General features: G+C 32.9%; 3 protein-coding genes across 3 annotated transcripts; all 3 read right to left on the reverse strand.

Annotated features, from left to right (window-relative positions):
* Positions 1 to 1,414: 1,414 nt before the first annotated feature.
* LOC106759782 (serine/threonine-protein kinase rio2-like) lies at positions 1,415 to 7,535 on the reverse strand. Its single transcript, XM_014643120.1, has 13 exons — positions 7,219 to 7,535; positions 7,058 to 7,104; positions 6,901 to 6,971; positions 6,202 to 6,315; positions 5,935 to 6,110; positions 5,746 to 5,834; positions 5,473 to 5,590; positions 5,285 to 5,358; positions 4,648 to 4,695; positions 3,375 to 3,543; positions 3,002 to 3,118; positions 2,267 to 2,353; positions 1,415 to 1,871 (listed from the first exon to the last, which is right to left on the reverse strand). Exons 1-13 carry the CDS (start codon positions 7,300 to 7,302, stop codon positions 1,683 to 1,685), a joined length of 1,383 nt encoding a protein of 460 aa, XP_014498606.1. The 5' UTR covers positions 7,303 to 7,535; the 3' UTR covers positions 1,415 to 1,682.
* A 3,000-nt stretch (positions 7,536 to 10,535) lies between these two features.
* Positions 10,536 to 12,405, reverse strand: LOC106762081 (glutaredoxin). Its single transcript, XM_014645789.2, has 4 exons — positions 12,140 to 12,405; positions 11,674 to 11,762; positions 10,979 to 11,077; positions 10,536 to 10,874 (listed from the first exon to the last, which is right to left on the reverse strand). Exons 1-4 carry the CDS (start codon positions 12,238 to 12,240, stop codon positions 10,789 to 10,791), a joined length of 375 nt encoding a protein of 124 aa, XP_014501275.1. The 5' UTR covers positions 12,241 to 12,405; the 3' UTR covers positions 10,536 to 10,788.
* Positions 12,406 to 12,759: 354 nt separating this feature from the next.
* Positions 12,760 to 21,536, reverse strand: LOC106762080. Its single transcript, XM_022780545.1, has 13 exons — positions 21,086 to 21,536; positions 20,328 to 20,460; positions 19,336 to 19,472; positions 18,822 to 19,023; positions 18,059 to 18,297; positions 17,838 to 17,949; positions 17,581 to 17,722; positions 16,958 to 17,100; positions 16,607 to 16,776; positions 15,836 to 16,129; positions 15,677 to 15,732; positions 14,679 to 14,893; positions 12,760 to 14,102 (listed from the first exon to the last, which is right to left on the reverse strand). Exons 1-13 carry the CDS (start codon positions 21,293 to 21,295, stop codon positions 12,892 to 12,894), a joined length of 3,264 nt encoding a protein of 1,087 aa, XP_022636266.1. The 5' UTR covers positions 21,296 to 21,536; the 3' UTR covers positions 12,760 to 12,891.
* Positions 21,537 to 21,882: the final 346 nt, after the last annotated feature.

A 21,882-nucleotide genomic window follows, 5' to 3' on the forward strand; every position in this document is an offset into this window, starting at 1 on the left:
TATATATATATATATATATATATATATATATATATATATATATATATATATATATATATATATATATATATATATATCCACAATGTGTATGTCAGTCAAGTCACTTTGCACAGAGGTGCGTGACAAAGTGACTTGACTGACTTGTATTATTTAATTTGAGTCATTTTCAGTAGCCACATGTACACACTGACGTTAATTTTAATGTATAGTGCGATTATGATTATTTTAGTTCTCTTTATTATCGTGAAATATATCCATTTGTTAATTTTGTAATGGACGATTCAGCTCGATCAACAAGCGGCTGAATCGCTTGACAAGAACGAGGATTTTCGATCCAAGGAACCGAACATTGATGCTCCCCCTAAATCAGGGATTGGTGTGTCTCTGAAGGATAATTGAAGAAGAAACCCTTGAAAGGTAGTGATTATGGTGGAAAATTTCGCAGTGATCCTAATTTTAATGGCCTTAAAGCTACATCCAGTGCACCCAAACGATCCACCAAATCTGGCCCTACCTTAACAAACGATGATTGGACTGAACTCCTTAATGTGCCTATACTTACTCAGTCCATAGCTTCTGCTTCTAGAATAATCAGGGTAATGGGGTGCCTGCACCTCGTGTTTTGAGGCAAAATAGTGGTAGGAAGTCGTCCTTCTCCTCAGGCACACGTTTCATTTTGGATTCTAGACTTCCAATTTAGAGTTTTATTGAAATTCCTTTTAATTTTTCAAATATCCCCTCTCTTCTACAAGGTTCCTCGGTCAATTAAAACACGCACGTTTTCAATTGTTAAATAATGTTTTATTTAAACGTTACATTTTGTATTATTTAATTTCAGTCAAATTTATTTTTAAAATCAAAAAAATCCAATTCAGCTCACCATACACTATTATACAATGTCATGTCAGTCAAATCACCTTGTCACACTCAATTTTAATAACATCCACCCACTTTAACAACAAACTCACAAACTCTTAATTGATCCAATTTTTCATATTCAGATACTTAATTAAAACATTTTAAAAAACAAAGACCTAATTTAAAAAATCCTACATAATGTTCTAAATTATTAAACCTATTTTAAAATGAGGAAAAAAAAAATTCTATTACATTTGTCTAACCGTGAATATTGTGAAAACCCTTTTTCTTTTTCTAAAAACAAAAACAGCACCTTTGCTACCCGTTTTTCTAGAATCAAATCTGTGTTTTATATTTTCTGGGCTCTTTCTAAAATGCATGTGGTTCCTTTCTGTTAGGATGGAATCTCTACGTGTTGGTGAGTCAAACCATGTCCCAGATCATTGATTTGATCTTTTGTGGTATGTAATTAGGTCTTTCTATGGGTGAAAGTTGTAGAGAAGTGAAGTGTAGAAGAGCTCATGAGTACCGTTTGAGGTGGGGGAAGCTAAGTCACTGATCTTAAATGTTTGATATTTTTGTGGACTATTGAATTGGGAAAGCTAATGTGACAAAATTTTCCAATAGAGAATGGCAAAATTTTAATTCGAAATAAATATAACAGATAATATGAATAACCTCCAGAGGAGGGGTCGACCATAACCCAGTTGCTTTCCAATGTCTGAGAACTTTTATATATGTTGGAAGCTTGAACAGACAAAGGTCGTCTACCATTGAAACTATGATTTCCTTCTTTAAGTTCACCCCATAAGGTCAACCATATGTCACCAGCTGCTAAACTGTTTCTGGATTTTAGAATTGTGAGATGACCTACCACCTTTATCTTTATAGGAATTTCTGGCTCCAGCAGTCTTCTGCCCCTTGCGAGCTGATGCTATGGCGCGTCGTCTTTGCTTATTCAAGCTCTTAACAAGTTCAGCTTCATTTTCCATTGCTTCTTCATTGGTTTCCTCCTGTGAATCAAAATTACCATCATTGAGCTTTCATGCGAAGGCGGAATAGCAAGCTTTCTATATAAACTAGAATAATATAAAACAAGGAGGGAGACAATACAAGGAAATAATGTTCAACATTACGTCACTAGCAAATTTACAATAATAAAATGAGCCTATGGTTGAGAAAAATCCAGATTCAGAATACCACACAAGTAACATCAAGAGAAGAGAAGAAATGCACTAGAAGTCTAGAAGAGGATATGCATAATCCACGCTATTTCCCAAAATATTCATCAGGGATCAACGTTTAAAACTAGAAATTCTTTGAATTGAATATTATGAAGAGGAAAAGAAATCAGTACAAACATAGCATTGAGATAACCACCGAATAAAGAGAATAAAGCATTGCTTACATTATCACTTGCATCTTCCTTTTCAGATCCACTGCTTTCACGTGCTTCACAACTCTCCTCTCTCCCATGACTCTCGTATCCCTCGTTCTGGTTAAAACAAAAACAATTCTTCAATCAGCATGCATAGTTTAACTCGCACAACTAATGAACTAAGCTGAAAAAACCATGGCGGAGTATGTATGCCCGCTAGTCAATGGACAAACTAAAACCAAACCAAATTTTGGATATTCAAATTTACATATCACAGTTCACTTACTATATCACAGAAGATACTATATTTAATATTTCGAACAATGAAAATTTTCAAGCTCAAGCATCTCAAGCACAGAAAGAAACTTTGACATTGTTAGTAAGTTCTTGAGCACGAATTTGCTAAACAAATATCCAGAATCTTCCATCAGCATAAATTATATATGTTCGTCTTCATCTCTATAGCTATATTATGGTTTTTAATTGCAATGAGTTATCAGCTATCTATTTGCTCATTATCAAGAAAACATCTCAGCTCTTAGTTGCTATGTTGTTACTTATAGTGTTCTTTGTATTAAGTCCATTCTTTATTGGGATACAACTTTCTCGATTCCCCTCAATTCATAGCTCAGTTTCTCACCATAAATCTCCCCTACAAGTAAGTTATTTGTTTTGTCAGCTTGTGCTAGCCATTGTTTTATCCCTCTTTACATGTACATCCAACAGCACATTTTTACATGGATTGTATCCCTCTTATGACATTACCTGTTCCAACAAGCCTGAAGAATCACAGTCAATACTGTCTGTTCCATTCAGATCTTCCACTACATCAACCTCTTCAGAATCTGAATTTGCATCACTCTCTGCCTCGACTTCAATGAACTGCACATATAGAGATTTGAATACCTTTGAGGCTGAACCAAATACAAAAATGAAATCTTACCAATCTACGCACTATAAACAAAAATAGGCAATTTTAATCCCCATGTACGACAACGAAATCGTGTTTGATCAGACACAGGTTGTTAGCAGCTAAGCCAAAATAGGTGAAAAATATAAAATGCAAAGTTATGTTGCCTTTCGAAAAGTAATCTCCATCTTCTTCCCCATCTCACAAAGAACTAGAAAACCACTATACCCTTTGAATATCTTCTTCGTCCTTTCTAGTAAAGCCACTGGCAGCAAGTTCCCTATCTAGAAAACCAGCACTTCTTTCTATTGCAGAAAAACAGGGTTTTCCAACCTCATCTGTCCCCTCATCTGAACCAGCAATATCATCTAAGCTTTCTTCAAAAGAAAGATTGAACCTGAAACAAAGAATAGGGAACAATATGAAGATAACTGATTTATCAACCAAATACTAGATATAAAAACCTTTCAGCAAGTTTAGAAACCAAAGATCTATCAGTCATGCAGTAAAACAGGACATGTAAACGAAATATGTATAAGATACCATAAAACAAATGAAAAATATTCAAATAAGTTATATTAAAAAATACAGGAAAAAGGAATCACATAATATATTTTCACAACACTATAGTTCATAGTAAAAACTACAGGTTGGATATAGGTTATATATAGACGTAAGTTAGACAGAAAATCCAAGAGCATAAACGCAAAACAAATTCAAACATGAAGGACATGACCTTAGAGGAATATCTTTATTTGATGAAAGGATGAGAGAATGAAAGACAAAAGGATAGAAACCATCCGGTGTTTGGTTGTGAAGAAAGAGAGGGAAGAGAGAAAGTTTTGAAATATAAATTTGATGGATAGCAGAAAGAAAGATAAGTTCAAATTTTTATTTTTAGAAATCAGCTCTTCTCATTTTCCTTTCACTTTCTCTCCAACCAAACAGGAAAAAGCATCACAGTTTGTGTTTTTTCCTCTTTATTTATTTTCTCAAACTTTCATCCCTTCCAAACATAGTGTAAGAATCAAGAGCCCAAATCCTCTGACCATGTCCTTGATAATTTGTACTAAATGCACTTTCTAACAAGTTATGCTAACTTGTAATGACAGACATCCGTAATTACTTGCTACTTAACTGAAGTTAAGTCTGCAGTTTGGGCAATTGATATGAGAATATCATTTCTACATTTCTATTTTCTTCTAACACCAGTTTAGGGCTTGAAAACACCCATCTTATGATCTCATATCTATAATGATAGAATTATGATACAATGAGAAGAAGCAAGATCAAATATCAGAAGTCTGAACTAGAAACCTGGGTACAAAACTAGGTATAACCCATAGGTACAGCAGGTAGTGGTTTCCAATACAACTACTTCCTAATTAGATTTAATACTTATTATAACAATTTTAAATTATAAAGACACCAAAATATTAAAAATAATATGCAAAAGTGACTCTATTGTTGAGAAATACATTATTCCAAAATAACCACCTACCTTTTCCTGAAAAACTTAAAGATGCATTCAACATCACGGTCAAAGTACCTGAAACAAGGATAAATAATATATAGTTAAGCAAGAATAAAATATACTTGTTTTTCCCTTAATATGACACTCTTACAATGTAAGCATTTTTTTACTAATTGAAAATTTTCAAAATTTTATTTTCACAATATAGCAAAAATCTAAGATAAATCTATAAGATTATACCAAAAAAAAAAAAATTAGAAGTTAGAAAAGTTCTATTACCATATGCTAATTCATAAATTGCAAAACATGAAAAAAGAAATCTAAAAATCATATTAATAAGGTTTAACCTGTTGAAAAAATACTTTAGATTTGAAGACATGCATTTGCATAAATGATTTAATACATCAATAAATTACAAAAAAAAAAAAAAGTTTTTCACAAGGACGAAGCATGTTGAACTATAGAAACAAATGTTTTATTTGAACACTGTATATTAGCCCATTAAATTCTTATTAAGTGTGAGTAGAATCCGAAATGACCCCTAAATTTTGTAAACTACATTACCAAATAACAAAACAAAAGTTAGCAAAGTGACAAGATAGCTAGGAACTGTTATAACAAGTCAAAAGAAAATTATGAGAAAGACATACAAGGAGACACTTACATCTGTGCATTACGGTGTGACACGGATACCATTTGTGGAAAGTCAATCATGGTAATTTTTTCATCATCATCAATCTACAACAAATGGAACTCCAAATGTAAACTAGATTTGAAAACCAACCGTCTTACATTTAATGAAATAAAATTGAGAATCCTTTTTGGTCCTTATGCAGACAAGTCAAAGCATACCATGATATTGAATTCATTGAAATCACAATGAATAAGGCCATGTTCAGCCAACCGAACAACTAGACCAATAATTGTCTCAAAAACTGTCTCTGGATTCTGTAATTGCTTCACTTGTACACTGCATTTGAAAAACCAAATACACAAAGCAAGCAACTGTCAACCAAAAACCAGCAAAAAGGGTGAAAGAAAGACTAGAAACAAGAAAACCAGCTAAATAAAAACAAACAAAAGAAAAAAACTTTAGAAGTGGCACAAGTAATGAAGAAAACCTACAGAGGATAACCCTGAACAAGTGACATGACTACACAATGTCTGTTGTGTTCTACAGCATTTGGAACAGGAAAGCCATGAGTTTCTAAAGCCTGCTCAAGCAAACCATGTGTAAGTAACTAGAGAATCAAACAAAAAATAAAATAATTCAAGTATACTGCAACTAGATAGACATAGGGAGGAAGGTAAAACCTTCATGAAAGCAAATTCTTTAAGGGCAGCAAGGCGAGACAAATAGAGCCAATTATAACTACTTCGATGTCTCAAGTAGTCACGCTTAGATTTGACAGCTCTAAAAGAGACTCTACCAAGTCTATGCAACTTCATGGCCAAAACAGTTCCATCTTCACGGGCAACCTCAAATATATCTAGCAGAGCACAAATGCCCGTAATTAGCAAAAATGAATGAAATGTGATTGAATGAAGAGCACAAAATTAGAAGAATATTAACTAAAATACCAGATTCCTTTCCAACACCAATCTGGCGACCAACAGCAACAAACACTCCTTTGTTCACCATAGTTTTAATGGCAAGAAAATCATAGCCAAGATAGGTAAGGCGGAATCCATCATCTAAAATCAATTATGCTCACAAATTAGAAGGTCAATGTAACATGTAGCATGCAAAATAAAACAATGAAGCCAAAGTTAATAACAACTATTGGACACGAGTCATTCTGGTAGTAGTGTTCAAAAGTACACAAATCCACAAACGAAATCAATATTTGAAGGACTATGAAGGATAAAGAGAAAGGAGATGAATTTGCAGGTTAGTTCCTAGTTCTGAATATTCGCTTCCTCTGTTAATGTGTTTGTCTTCTCTCTAAATTCTTACAAATTCTTACCAAAGGTTTGTGGAATATGAATCATGACCCAGATGGAGGAATGGAATGATGTTTCTTATTTCCAGTTAGTATGCTGCAGAATTGGATATTTACCAATTGTTTTTGTATGGACTTCATACTGTTATTTGTATGTATTTATTTACCAATTGTGACCCAGTATGAACTTAATACTGTTATTCACAATCATTAGCTATTATAAACAATAAATTTTCTGCTGTTACAGCCACTCAAAAGAAATTCAATATACCTAGACTAATATGATCAGAATGTTCTTTTTTAAGGCAAATAATAATAGAGATTAGAAGGAACAAACATTTAGAAGAGTCATGATGCAACAACTTGTGCTTGAGCAGATTCTTCAAAACCTTGTATGTGCCTCCATGCCTACAAACATTAACATCAAACTTGGTAACAAAAATGAAAACAAAAGATCGTAAAGGGAGTGAATGCAGAAGAATATTGAGAGGTACTTGAGCCGTGCAATTCGGTCTATGAGTTCTGTGGGCACGATTTCATGCTGCAGCCAAGGGAGAATTTCGTTAATTTGAGCACAAATATTCCAAACAAATGATAATTAAATTGGAACTAAAAGCATTGAAATGGTGTAAGAGGTGAAGAGAGAGAAACGCACATTCCTCATGCCCAATTCAACAGAGGTGAGAACCCTAAAATCATCTTTGGATAGATATCTTAACACATCCACATCGAGCTTCATTCTGAATTGAGGTTAGTGCATGCGTTCAGAGGTGGCTTGCACAGAGATGATGACAGGAGGGTTTGCTCGTGGAGGAGGTGCCTCACTGAAGGGTGCCTGCAGCAGTTAGGTTAGGCTTCAATGTCAGCACAGCAATTGGAAGGGACATTTTCCCAAAATCCAATTCAGTGGTCGGTACAAGGGTTTCGGATTCAGACGATTCAGGGACAGAAGCAGTAGCACAAGGTGATGCTGGATATATATATATATATATATATATATATATATATATATATATATATATATATATATATATATATATATATATATAGGGTTAAATATGTTTTTAGTCCGGGCGATTTTGGTTTTAGTTCCTCTTTTAAACTAAGGTACAATTTAGTCCTTTTTACCAAATTTTTTTAACTTTATTTGTTGTTTTAAGCACGTTTCTAAGTTAACATTGAAGTAAAAATGTGCTAAACAATATAAACAATCTAAATAAAACAGCAAATAAAGTTAAAAAAATTTGATAAAAAAGACTAAAACCAGAGTTTTCTAAAATTAAAAAACTAAATTGTACCTTAGTTTGAAAAAGGGACTAAAACCAAAATCGCCCCAAAATATACGGACTAAAAACATATTTAACCTATCTATATATATATATATATATATCACGGTTTCCACCTGTATTTCGTTAAATAATAAACATCGACCTTTTTTTATTACAATAATAACACTTTTATAAAATCACTTTAATCTTGATAGTTTTTTATATCTTTATTTATTACTTTATAAATTTAAAATGTGTAATAGTTTCCTTATAATGTTAATTGTTAATCAATGTTAAGTTTCTTTTATAATAATATAGATAACAATGTTTAATTACTATTGAGTTCAAATAAAATTAATAAAATTAATAAAATTAAAGTGTTTGCATTAAAATTATTTTTTTATTGTCCTAAAAAAATTATATTAATACTTTTTTTCACAACATTCTTCTTCCCATGTTACATTAATAAAATATAAATGAAAATATAAGATTTAAGAGAGATATACATAAGTTATTTTCATACTAGTTTGTTTGGTAACTTAAACAGTGTCAAATTATTGAGATCAAGTTTTATTAAACAAACTAACATTACAAAGATATAAGAGAGTATTGTTTGAACCTTATTCACTCATGGCTAAAACAGCTTGAGTGTTATTTAGGTACACAACCAATCTTGATTATACTTAATTACTATTTAAAATCCAACCACTTCTGAGTATTTTTTGGAATTAATAAGTTTTAATTAAATCATTGGATATTAATTGAAACAAAATTAATCATGACAAAATGTTGAATATTATTTGAATTGGAAAAAGTCTCTTTAACAACTTTTTTTTCACAACTTTTTGACAACGCATACGTTGGCAGTCTATGATTGGTCCGTTTTAGATACTTTTTAAACATAAATTTAAACAGACCAATAAAATGATGACACGTGTCCTCTTATAAAAAAGTTGTTAAAAAAGAGTTGTCAAAATACCATTATCCATTTGAATTACAACTACTTCTAAATAAAACTTTTAACCTTTACAAAGAAAGTAACATAACATATAACATGATCACTCACTAGAAAGAGGATTCATTCTTTCGACGGATACAGGATAAAGCATACTCTTTTGTAGAACTGTGAACATGACATTCTTTCTCATAACTACAAAACCAATTATTGATTAAGAAAACAAGAATTTATGCACATTCTTATTTCAAGAGTTTTTCAACCTTCTTCATAAAGACCTTATTATATAGCATTTGAGATGGAAAGACTTGTTGCAAAACCTTCCTAGTCATTTTGAGTATTTAATTATGCTATTGTTTCATCTTGCATTCGAGCATGCTTTGATGTACAAAAACTAGGTAGGTAGTTTCATTCCACCTTTTGAGTGAAGTACATGGTTAGGTACAACTAGCTAACTTAGCAACATTAACATCCAACCTTTTGCCAAAAAAAAAGTTTATGTGGAGTAACTTACAACATGATCTTCAAGAGATCTTAATGTCATCAAAACATTGTGAGATCCTCTTGAAAGATTGAAGAAAGATACATTCTCTGCAAGTATAAAATCAACTTTTGTTAGTTTGACGTGTACTATGAAATAATCAAAGCTTTTGTTAGTTTTACGTCTTTAAGATGAAACACACAACAAATAACATTTACATAAGTTAGCTACATAACTTATATCACTTGAACTAAATTGAACACTTGTATCTATCATAATTTGATACTTGTAAAGGATTATGATTCCTCTTGTTTTTAACCATAAAATCAAAGTCATACATAAATCTATTAAATTTTGATCTAACAATATACACATGGATCATTAATTATCACTTTCTCACATGCCCTTAAATGATAGATTTGACTTTAATTTTGACAAGAGTGCCAAATTCACAAATATTAAAATGAAATTGGCAAATAGTAAAACCTTTAAGTGTTGAAGTTGTAATTCTTCTTTTATATGACTTAGATTGAGAGAGATCTTTATTGTAAATCTTTCATTATTGTGATGTTATCCATAAAAGTAAAGATGTATTTTGAAGAATCCTAAGTTTGTGGATTTCCAATATTGAAAATCCTCTAATAGATGTTTTAGACAAGTATGTCCATTAAGAAAAACAAAGATACAAGTAAAAGGACGTGTGCCAATGAAAATGGACTCACATTTGAAAGAGAAATTGTCAGGAATCCAAGTTAGTTTGTGTTTCTTATTGAGTAGAAAGTAAGCAACATATAATAATAAGACTACCAAACTCATTACTTTAAAGTTTTAGATAAAATGTGATATTATAATTGTTTTATGTAGATTTATAACATATAAAGAATACTAATTGAGTTAGTGGTGTTGCTTGAAAAGACTTTGTATGCTTTATCTAAAACTAATTTTATGTATTCATTATAAACCAGTGGCATTGATTATAATATGGAATAATATCTCTGAGTATGAATTTATTTCTCATCACTAATGTATATTATTAGGGTCTCCATTTATATGTTTGTTTTGCAACCAGATTAGGAGTTATAAGTCAAATTGTACCCGCAGATGGAACCGAAGAAGACATTCAATGATATGTGAAACATTTATTCCAAGAATAAAAATCGTCAATATTTGTAAGGTTTACATTATATTTTGTTCTACGTTTTATATTTTTACCATACATCACTATGTGTGAATTTGGGTGGCTTAAAACTCTAAGATTATTTTAATAGTTTAGGACAATACCAACAAATTCATTAACAAGAAACCTCTCCAGCGGACAACCTAATCACTTAGAGAAATCACACGTAATGATGTTTCAACTTTGATGATACATTCATGATGGTCTTACTTAACATAATTTGAGCCATCATCACTTATACTTGTTGAGCATGCTATTCATACGAAGTAATGCTAGAAATTTTAGCATATACTCTCCTTATTTTATCTTAGGTTAGAAAATACTTTGTTACTAAACATAGTTGTTCACAGTTGAGCAGAGTTATTGGCAATCGCCCCAGCATCATTCAGAAGAGGAACCAGTTGTTCTGTTTTGTGTTTCTCCAAAACATCTGCAAGATACAACATCAAACTTTAGATGCAAATAAGGAAAAAAAAGAAGCAACAAAAACATTGGCACGTTCTTCTCAAAAGAAACTCATGTGCAGGGCCTTACTATCACAACCACCAATGTGCTTTCCTCCAATAAACACGTTAGGCACAGTCCTAAGTCCTGTCCACTCGATTAAAGCTGAATGAATATCATCTCCATCTCCTTCGATTACATGAAACATTATATAAGAAACAGTATAAATATGAGAAAATGGTATCATAATCGAACCAGGATTCTAACATGTATCAGGACCAGAAACCAGGATTCTAACATAGTATCACAACCAGGATTCTAACATGGTATCAGGATTCTATGGACATGAGAAAGTAAACCTGAAAAAGTTGAATAATATTAGATAAACATGAAAAAGTCGAACAATGAAAACTCATAAACTTGACTATTTTAAAAAGACTCAAACCCATTGGAAAAAGTTTTAGATTGAATGATATTGGATTGAGATCTCACTGAGAATATGTCTTCCTAGAATATCATCATGAAAGTTCATTGAATAAAGAAGTGAGACCTATTAGATGTCATTTGCCTAACTTTCAACTTCAACCGGTAAATAGTGTCTCGCCTAAAAGCTTTTATATACACTCTAAATGCAGGTAACTCACTTTAACTTGAAAATAGACTCCTAAAGCAAAGAATCAGTAAAGACAACAAACATGAAAACGAAATTGATCTAACAAGAAAAGAAAATAGATATAATAGACCAAACATGAAATCACTCGAGAGAGTATTCATAGCACTCTTACTTTCTGTGTCCAATTCAACAACCTTGTAGGATGCTCCAAGCTGTTGGAAGAGATCTTTGACCCGTTTGCAGTAACCACAGTAAGTCTTGCTGCCACCACACACAGATTACACGATGGAATTACTGATATGAAAAAGAGAAAAATTAAAGCTATTTCATTGTACTCTGCACCTAACTATTCCTAAGCTCACAACCAAAAACTAATTTGTTGAAGGGTAAACATTTTTTAAGGAACTTTCAATCTCTCACTCAACAGGTACTGGAGATCTCAAATTGTACGGTGATTGTTAGAAGAATTAAATTTATTTAAGGTTTTTGTATTGGAATTACTTTTAGAGTTGAGTCAGACCTAAACACAAATTCTATAATCTGAATACATTTTGAACAAATCATTAGATTAAACGAGTTACTTGCAAAATATAAAAGAACAGGTAAGTTAGATTGAAAAGAAAAGGAAAAAAAAAAACCTGAAGACAACAACAGGGGAAGAGGATACTATCCCCTTAGCCTTATTCAACGCTGCTTCCATCTGTTCTTTCCTTATCGGTGAACTCCACAAAGACCCCATTTCTTTTTCTGTATGTTTATATGGTATGGTAGTCGAAGAGGAGCAGAATAGAGAAAAAGCTTGAAGCTTTGGCTTTGGACAGGTGTTGGAAGGAAAGAGAACTAAGCCGAAAACAGAGCACAGGTGTTGAATTTTGCTGCTGCTTGATGGCACGGGGTTTGGGAGCAGAACAAAACTTGAAACTGTAATTTAGCTGAAAAAAGAAGATTAAAAGCTGAGTAGTAAGAATTGACGTTTGCAAAATTAGGGTTCAGTTCAACTTGGCAAATTGGTAATATGGGTTTCTTGGTGGCAATTGATCTATAGTGGAGGAGAATATAATAACATCATAAGAATAAAGGATGATAACAGTACAAGGAGAATAAAGGTTTCGATTTTTAAGGTAAGAATTTATTCATCTCCATTCTTCTATTTAGTAAATATGAATTTTTTTACTCTCTTTGTTGCTTTGACTTATCTCTTTCTTTTCTCTTTGTTGTTATATGCCAAAAACAACCTTCATGATATGCTAAAAAACGATTAACACATAGAATTGTGCACCATCTTACATGATAAACTAGTTGACAGGAACGGGAGGCAAATCCATGTAGATTTATTACAGTAAGATACAAATTGTTCCAAAATCAGATACGAATCTAACTATTTTCTGTATTATTTGGAAGAAAAAATGGCTTCCAAATCTTTGTACAATGAACTTGATTTTGACTTGAACTCAGAAGATGAGCTCCCACTCCTTTTGTTTCCCCATAACCCACTCCATGCAGTAGTGCCACTAGTCGAAGGATCATTTACACTTCTTTCCCTACCAAAGCTAGACTTTGCAAATTCCCTTATCTGTTTCAACCATGCTCCATCAGGTGTACCCGAGCTTCTACTACTTGAGAATCTTGACCTGTCACCACCTGAAGCAGTGTCTCTAGATTCTTCATTATTCCCAGTACCATTTTGTGGTAACCTGTTTACCAAGTCTTTGATGCACTTTTGAGGGATGAAATACAAAAGAAACCCAATCAAGGCATTTTTTAAACCTACCAAGGGTGATTTTTCCTCAGGGTCCAGCATCTTTGTTTGCACATATAAAGCATACCATTCATTGATGATCTGTGCACAATACTCCACTAGGAACAGCACTAGCATGAAAATCCCAGTCTTAGTCTCAGCTCTCACAGAAAATTCCTTCTTCAGAAGGACAAAACAAGTACCAAATAAAGCAACTTCACAGGTGAGTGAGATAATCTCCACTAGCTGAACCCTTTTCTTTATAAACGGTTTCTTTAGCAACATGAAGGACAGCTGAAAAGAAGTCATAGACAACATAATAATCACAGGGGTCTTAGAAGACTGAGTTGGAACAAAGTGACCTGCCAAAATTCCCAGTGAAACACGCCTTATGGATTCAAGAAACACGTAGTATATCCTAAGAATCCCAAACAGCTTTTGGATGCAAGGTGCTTCTGCGTCTTCTGTTTCATCATCAGAGGCAATGATGCGGTCTCTTTGACTTGGAGGGTTGCCAGTGCCACCGGATATCTGTGAAAGCATGTACTTTGGAGGGCCTCTCAAGTCTTCAAACAGTGGGCCAAAGATGGTTAGATAAACAGATCTTGGTTGTTCTTTCCATGTCCATTGGCCTCTTTTACCTGGCCCCAGAGTTACTCTCACAAGCTCTTGGTACCAGTGAAATGTCAAACCTTCTTGATGGACTTCCTTATATTGAAGCAACTTTCCAAATGTGATTCCAATGGAGAGGAACAAGAACAAAGCCAGAAGCACAATGCACACAAAAACGAACAGTATAGTTCCAACAGCAATTCCAGAAGGAGATCCACCTATAGCCATAATGCAAAAGAGAAAAATTAAACCTAGTGATTGTGTAAGAGAAGTTTTGGACTTCTGAATAAATGGCTTTGCAATGAAGATTGAAATCATATAGGTGAAGGGATCTCATTCCTGTTATCTATTTCTATATTTTCTATTATCCTTCTCATAACTTTCAATAAATCAAATGAATACATTTGCCTAGAGCTATAATTTATACCAGATGAGATAATGATTGGAATATCTGTGTTCACCTCCTGAGAGGTAAGGAAAACAGGAACATAAACTCTTCAGTTATCAGTTTAGGTTTTGTCAAAACAAAGAAAGGAATCTTCCTTTGCATATCGAAGACAACAAACATACTGTGTTTTTTTGTCAAGAATCCTGTAATTTTCCCAAATTTGCTTCACACATTTCACCACCAATTAGAAAAACCAGCAATTCATTCTTCATAAAGCACTCTATAATGTGACTGACCTCACTGATGGTTTGAATCAACTAGTATGCATTTTATACGTCTAATATCTTTTATCTGTCATTGCTCTATTTTTTGCTTTACTTATTGATCACAGAAAATGGTTAGGTGACAAATAATAACATCATGATTATGGTTACCTTACCTTGAATTAGGACAGCAGAGGACTTGCAAATATTCGGAAGTGCAAGAAATATAAGAAATATCTCAAATCTTGGGAATGTGAGTGCTCCATGTATTGTATGCTTCTCAGAATTTCTCTTCCCAAATTTCAGGACAATGAGGAGAAAAGCATGCAGAACCATTAAACCACCACAGATCACAGCTAACCAAAACATGCTTCTATAAAATTCTGTCCATCTATTAGACAAAAAAAAGAAACAAATCTTATAATCGATTATAATAAGTAAGAATATATTGTTGAAGCACTTCTACTTGACAAATAAATAAATTATAATCTGAAAACAGAGTATGCTTCTTGATTTATCTCATGGAATGCCCTTTCTTATTGTTATAGATGCAGAACAAAAAAATGTATCAAGTTCAAACCGATTCAAAGCAATACGTTCACTGTTTATTTTCTGAAATTTGACTTGCAATATGTGAGATTTGATCTTAAAACTAATGACCATTAAGACAAGTTCTCTAACAAATATAGTCACACTAGGAAACTTGAGATAGACAATGTGGGACATCTAACATCGAATGAATAAAGAGATACTGAATGCACCATTTTTTTTTCCTCAAATTTTCATTTCATTGTATTTTTTAATTTTTGATAGGTCTAATTTACACTAATTAAGTATCCTCTTAGTCCATTTTTGAAGAAGTGCTTCATTTGCAAACCTTGTCTGACATCTGGTTGAAATTGGGTATATCATGTGTTGACATCTAGAATGCAATATACTAAGTTGGCACTTTCCAGTTAACATTGTAGTAAAGTATTGGTGGTATATCCTAACCGAAATGCTTGAAATAAATAGATTGATAAATTTTTTTACAAAATAATATTAGTTTGAGCTAACAAAAAATGAGTTGAGTGTTTTGCTAGTATCCTTTGTATGCTAATGATGACCTTTTCTGTATAGAAATGAAACAACTAATTTCCTAAGATATTGTAATGTATTGAAACATATAACTTACCCAGAGGAATGTTGTGAATCCAAAATATATTCAGCTTCTGGTTTCATATTTTCACTCTGCAAGTTTGCACCATGAATTAAGAACCGACAATTTTTCATTAACATAGATAAGAAATTCAATTTCTCTGCACTATTGATATACATCTGAACTTATTCTAACCTCAAAATATTGCTGGTACTCTGAAGAAGTAAGTGGTGATCCATACACTGAAGCAGCCAAATTCAAACTCTTAACTAACTTGTTTGGGATTGTTGCTGGAGCATTGTTGATGACCTTAGAGGTTCCAAAGGGATTAGAGCTTACCTTGAATAGGTTCATGGGTTCATTTTCCCATGGAACAGTAAAATAGGGTATGGTCCATTGCAAATGTCTGGCAAATTCATAAAACTCGACTGGCAACTTAACTGCTAACCATCTAGATAGTGCAAACACCTGAATATGGCCCAAAATTCTCTGCATGATTGATCAAGTCAGCCTATCAATGTGGTTTTCTCTCCATAATCACTATAAAAATATAAGAAATTCCTGTAATTTACAGAAACTTTTCAAAGTTGAAAGAAAACTGAAAGTTCAAGATGCTAAAAGAAAATAATTTCATGTTGGTAGAGAAGAAACAATGGTTTCTACTCTCTACCCTTGAATGCAAAATCTAGGATCTATATTTTCTTTGTGACAACTTGACATGGAAGAAAGTGAGTGCAATTAGTGAGTGAGCAACTGAGCATTGAAATAGAGAAAATTTATCTTCATCCATTGTTTTGCTTTTACTTTTCCTTGTTTATAAACTCGATCATGCTCCATTTGATAATTTGTCAAGCTTGATATATGACACTTTCTCTTCCAAAGTATTCTATGTCACTGACTCTCCATTTAAATAACAAGATATAAACTGTTGTAACGTGTCAGCAGGATTCAAGTTAAGTGTCTCACAAGAAGATTCCTTGCTGGATCGAAGACCAAGAAAGACGATGATCTTGTAAATGTACCAACAGATTGAAGGCTTGCAGTTGAGATAGTAAGAAAACCCGCAGCAATTGATGTCAGCACAAATGAAGCAGTTGCAAATGCTGAAACCACTGAGGAAATGAGAGGCATAGAGTCTGCATGATTGCAAAACCATAAATATTTTAACAACTTGATGAAACAGGTGCAAATAAAAAAACAATATTGTGATATACACGAATAGAAATGCTCACAAGATTGAAAAAAATATAAATATCAGCTCTAATAGCAACACTATCACCAAAAAAAAAATATGAATAAGCAAACTAAGAATCTTACAGCGCCTCACTTGTAGAAAATTGGAAGCTAGATTTCTGTTCCCAGCAACATCTCTTGTTACATTCTCATGCACACTAACAAAGACTAAACCATCATCTGCTAGTAACTCAACCATGTACATGTCGCGTCTTATTTCATGGAAACTAGACAGAAAAAAAGTTTCAAGAGAAAAGATGTCTGTCAATAGACATTTGAGTTTCACATAATGATTGTGGAGAGAGAGATATATTTACAAGCATGCATTGAATTTTACTAGTGTATAATACGTTAAATATGTTTTTAGTCCTTAAATTTTAAAGTAAAATTATAATTTGTCTCTGTTTCAAACTTTGATACATTTTAGTTTTTAAATTTTTAAAATGAATAAATATCATTCTTGTAATTCAACTTTATTAAAAAAATTTAATGTGTCAAACACTGGATGACGTTTGAGTTGTTTACGTCTATTTGACAAGTTCTAACTCAAATATTAGCTTGAAACATCTTTTAATAAACCCAAAAAGATTAATCTTTAAAAAGGATCATATCAATTTATTTAAGTTTGGATATCAAAATGTATCAAATTTTGAAACATGGACCAATTCTAAATCTCTTAAGAAAATGACCATCCACAAAATACTTACCTTTTTAGTAAACCCCCTGAAATTGTTATGCAAGAGGAGTTGAAGCCAAAAACAGGCTTCACAAATTTAACTAATATTTGGAGATTGTGCTCTCTTGTCCTCATGCTATATGTACTCAACATCACAGCAGGCCTCGTAGTATCTGAATTCCATACATGGCTATGTTAGCAAAGAGCATAGGAATCTCAAGATTCTCAAGACAAAGGTGTGTAAGAACAATATATGTTTTATCTTAGTGGTTGGTGGATAGAATGTACCATAAAGGAAAGTAACTGGAGCAGTTGGAGAAACTTGAGTCCCTTGTCTGGTTATTATAGACTCTGAATTGAAGTTAATTGATATTATAGAAGTAGAGGATATATTAGCAATCTGAAATAAGAGTTGGCCAAAAGAAAGTGTAAGCAGAGGAGAAGCACTTAGAATAAGCATATGATATACACACTTAAAACTTATCATATCAACGAATAAATCAACTGACCATGAATCCAAATCTTCTATCTCCAAGGCTTTTTGAATTATTTAGAAGAAGTGAACCCTGACTAATGTTGATAGAATTCAAAATTTCTGTAGATGAATTCAGAACTGGAGCTGAGAAGTACAAATATATCTTTAGCCTGTCAAAGTCATTAGTTGCCTGTACTGTTCTCGTTTCACTGTTAAGTTGAAGCAGTTCTTCTGGTACACGAGTCCTGATATTGACATAAACTTTTCTCCTGTCTGTATCATGGTTGCCATAGAGGAAATCAAGTTCTGAACATTAAAAACTAACCAAATTTGTTCTATAGTGTTGTTTACTTATATTTAGAATGCATAAGCTCCTAGCCTCTACAATATTACTGATACACGATAACATAGTGTTCAGTTCTATTGGATTAAAATTCAAGCACCTTTAGAAAAAGACAGTACAGCATCTTTGAGGCCACAAGAACCAAAACACATGAACTTTTATCCATAAAAGTAATCAAACAAATGACAAATCACGCAATGCTGAGAATAATACTATGGTATGCCAAAGGGACGATTCAAGGGTTTAAGAAGTCCTTTAAGAATGAAGATTTTTTTGAAGTCTTTTTTCATGGAGGTCTGAAGCAATTAGTCCTAAAAAAGTTTTTTTTAGGCCTAAAGCAATTAGTATTAAAAACTTTTTTTAAGACCTTCTTTTCTTGGAGGCTTAAAGCAACGGTTTTGCCTGTTTGGACCTTGAATTGACCCTGCTATGACATAATAAAAGATTCACTTACCCAAATGTATATAAACACTAGAATTTGGCATTCTCATAAAGCTGTTGCCAGCAAGATCAGTGCAGAAGTTCCTATCCATTACAACGATTGCTCGGCCATATTGAACTGTAGATGACAGACTAACGAGAAGAGAATATGTGAGATTTGGCTGTAAAACTCTAAAGGAAGATGGTATGACCTGGCCAGCACCATAGACAAGAAGCTGTAGAGAAATAACAAAGCAGTATGTTAAAGACTGAGGCAGTATTATATTAACATAGCATTAATTTTTTCAAGACACCTCACCCCCTTAATATGGATTTTGCATTTTCCATAGCCACAACAGAGAAAGCTTGGAAGAAATTCTCATTGATTAAACAGGTAGAAAAATGCCATATTTTTTTTTTTGACATTAATTTCTTGGAAAAATATGGCATTCATTGGAAACAAGTTACAGAGAAGTGATCTGCTACAGATACATGGCAAAAAAGACAACTTCAGAAATATAAGCAACCTTGGTTAGCCACCCACTTACATTGCATGCATTTACTGACTTGCATCCAAAACCTCCTCCACCTATACAGGGTTCTGTGAAAGATATGTTTACGGACACATTTAAGGAACTTGTAAACGATGTTGAGGCAGTAACATACGCTGTTGGGGGAGTTGTATCTGAAAGAAAATAATGCAGTGAAATATTAAAATGATATTTCCAAATAAGCTCATGTTATATATCATTGCTATTACATGAAGATTTTATTAAAAAGAAAAAAAAAAAGTAAAGAAAAACATGGAAAGACAAGACTACACCAAATCTATGACAAAATTACACCGCAGATAGGCAAAAAATACCTATTTTGTTCAATGAAAAACAGATTTATGTTAATTAGTCAGGTAGAAAGTTCAAGCAATATTTCTTCTTTCCCTCCTTTCGATGATTCTGGAAACTTGTTTTTCCATGTTACAATGATGCAAGCAAAAGGTAGGTAAGTATTGAGATAATGAGATGCATTGCTATCCTAGGTTGGAAGTTCCATATCGACTAGAGATAAGGCCAATTTATAATATATAGGTGGGTAAAAACCTAACCATATAAGCTGGTTTCTAGAGATAAGGCCAATTTATAATATATAGGTGGGTAAAAACCTAACCATATAAGCTGGTTTTGTGGGGTTGAGTTAGGTTTAAAGTACACTTTCTAACCTGGTATCAAAATACCTCAGCATGAGAGAGGTGTGTTGAAAGTCCCGTCTTAGATAAGTCAATTTATAATATATAAATGGGTGTAAACCTTACCATATAAGCTAGTTTTGTGACAAAAGAAAATTTTGCTAGTAACATTTGTGGCATAAACTGGTAAGCTTGAAACATTAATGATCTCCTATTTTATGCTACCTTATTTAGTCAAAATACTCTGGAGTTAGGTTCTTTCATTAACCACACATAATCAGAAATTAAAAGGGGTCAAATCCCAGAAGTGATTGTTAACTAATAACAAGGATAAGGAATTAAGTATGGTTTCTTAACCAACAATCCAGTTATAGGTGGCACAGCCAAGTCCTTCATGTTTGGTGCAGACTTCAAAAGTATGATTTCCATCCCTCAAACTTCTGTATGAAGCTTTTCCACGTTTACATACTGATGCGATCTCATCATCCAGCTGCAACATGGTATTTCAGAACAATCAGAATAGCTTCTAACACCCCCTCCCCATCCAAAAAATACAAAACCCAAAAGGAATATAAAACAAAATTAACACCATGAACCAGCATTTTAGTTCTAGTGCTACTTACAAACACAACAGAGTAGTTTACAACATGATATAATCTGTCAAGTGAATCTAACCCCTTTAACCTTAAAATTATTGTACGATATGGTACCTCACATGTTTTTGTTCCCGTCCAAAATTCACGTTTCAAATAGTTACTAAAACTGTGCTACACCTACATGTGTAGATTGGTCAAAACCATAGACATGTGATGTGTCAGTTGAAGATCATGCAATAATTGCTCCTTAAAAGGATTTAAGAAATTTAATGCACACGTAAGCTGTACTATGTTTCACATGTCATCCCCCAGAAAAGAAAGCTCTGGAATCAGAAAATTGATAAATTTGGTGATTTAATTTCTTTATCAATCTCTGTCTTGTATATAAACATGCCCACGTTAATGAAGAACTACAGTAAATAATATAATCAACATTTCACAACAACAAAATGATCGAGTTGCTGGTTAAATTAAGCTGCTCTTAGAAGTAAACGACTTGCCAAATTAACACACACAAACCTTGCATATGAGGGTGCAGTTTGAGCAATGGCCCCTACTAGAAGAGTTAAGAACTCGGAAAGCAAATGTTGCTGACTTAGAGTGAGAGAATGCGTGAGGGACCTTCAAGAACTTCACATAAACATCAGAGGCACCACATTTGGTAATGGAACACAGCAATGGTAAAAGGCAACAGAGTACAGAAAGAAATGGGGGTCTAAGCAGACCCATATTAGAACACAGTAAGAGTAGAAGCCACTTAAGTGTGAAAGAGTGATATTTTCATGTTTGTGTGGTGAAAATGTTTGAAGTGAGTGAAGAAGAAGAGCTTGGCATGCAAAAGGGTGCACAGAGATAGAGAAAGAAAGATAAGAGGAAGCTGTTGTGCACTAAGAAAGTGGCTTCAACCATGGCCATTGAATCATTGATGATGATAATTGCATTAAGGATAAGCAAACATGAGCTTGTGTTGTGCAGTACAACACTCGATGAATTTCGTGGTCTTTGTCGTTGTTGCGATAGAGACCCACGTTGTAACAGTAAAGGGTAAGAAAATTGATGGTTTCACTTACGTAAATTTTTTCCATTCATTTCACACTACCTTTTTTTATTTTTTATTCTTGAAAAAATACAAAATTTTACACTTTTAAACTATTTTACCTTAATACTAATTAAATAAATATATACGATTATTCAAAGAATAATTATGAATTATGATATCACTATAGATAGACAGTGAAAAGTGAAAACTAAAAAAAGTACTCAAGTGTCAAAATATCATAAAGAAAAAAGATATTTTAACACACCTAACCTTCTTA

Source organism: Vigna radiata, chromosome 5 (genome assembly GCF_000741045.1).
Source record: "Vigna radiata var. radiata cultivar VC1973A chromosome 5, Vradiata_ver6, whole genome shotgun sequence".
In the NCBI taxonomy this organism is placed as follows: domain Eukaryota; kingdom Viridiplantae; phylum Streptophyta; class Magnoliopsida; order Fabales; family Fabaceae; genus Vigna; species Vigna radiata.

Excerpts from the sequence above, each read along its gene's own strand:
- LOC106759782 (XM_014643120.1), bottom strand. The coding sequence starts at position 7,302 with ATGAAGCTCGATGTGGATGTGTTAAGATATCTATCCAAAGATGATTTT. Across the intron at positions 5,591-5,745 it reads CTTGTTCAGGGTTATCCTCT|TGTACAAGTGAAGCAATTAC; the intron begins GTAGGTTTTCTT and ends TTTCAAATGCAG. Across the intron at positions 4,696-5,284 it reads TCACACCGTAATGCACAGAT|GTACTTTGACCGTGATGTTG; the intron begins GTAAGTGTCTCC and ends TCCTTGTTTCAG.
- LOC106762080 (XM_022780545.1), bottom strand. The coding sequence starts at position 21,295 with ATGGGTCTGCTTAGACCCCCATTTCTTTCTGTACTCTGTTGCCTTTTA. Across the intron at positions 18,298-18,821 it reads TAGTGTTTATATACATTTGG|ACAGGAGAAAAGTTTATGTC; the intron begins GTAAGTGAATCT and ends ACCATGATACAG. Across the intron at positions 17,723-17,837 it reads TCCAGTTACTTTCCTTTATG|ATACTACGAGGCCTGCTGTG; the intron begins GTACATTCTATC and ends TATGGAATTCAG.
- LOC106762081 (XM_014645789.2), bottom strand. The coding sequence starts at position 12,240 with ATGGGGTCTTTGTGGAGTTCACCGATAAGGAAAGAACAGATGGAAGCA. Across the intron at positions 11,763-12,139 it reads TCCCCTGTTGTTGTCTTCAG|CAAGACTTACTGTGGTTACT; the intron begins GTTTTTTTTTTT and ends GTGTGGTGGCAG. Across the intron at positions 11,078-11,673 it reads TGTTGAATTGGACACAGAAA|GAGATGGAGATGATATTCAT; the intron begins GTAAGAGTGCTA and ends ATGTAATCGAAG.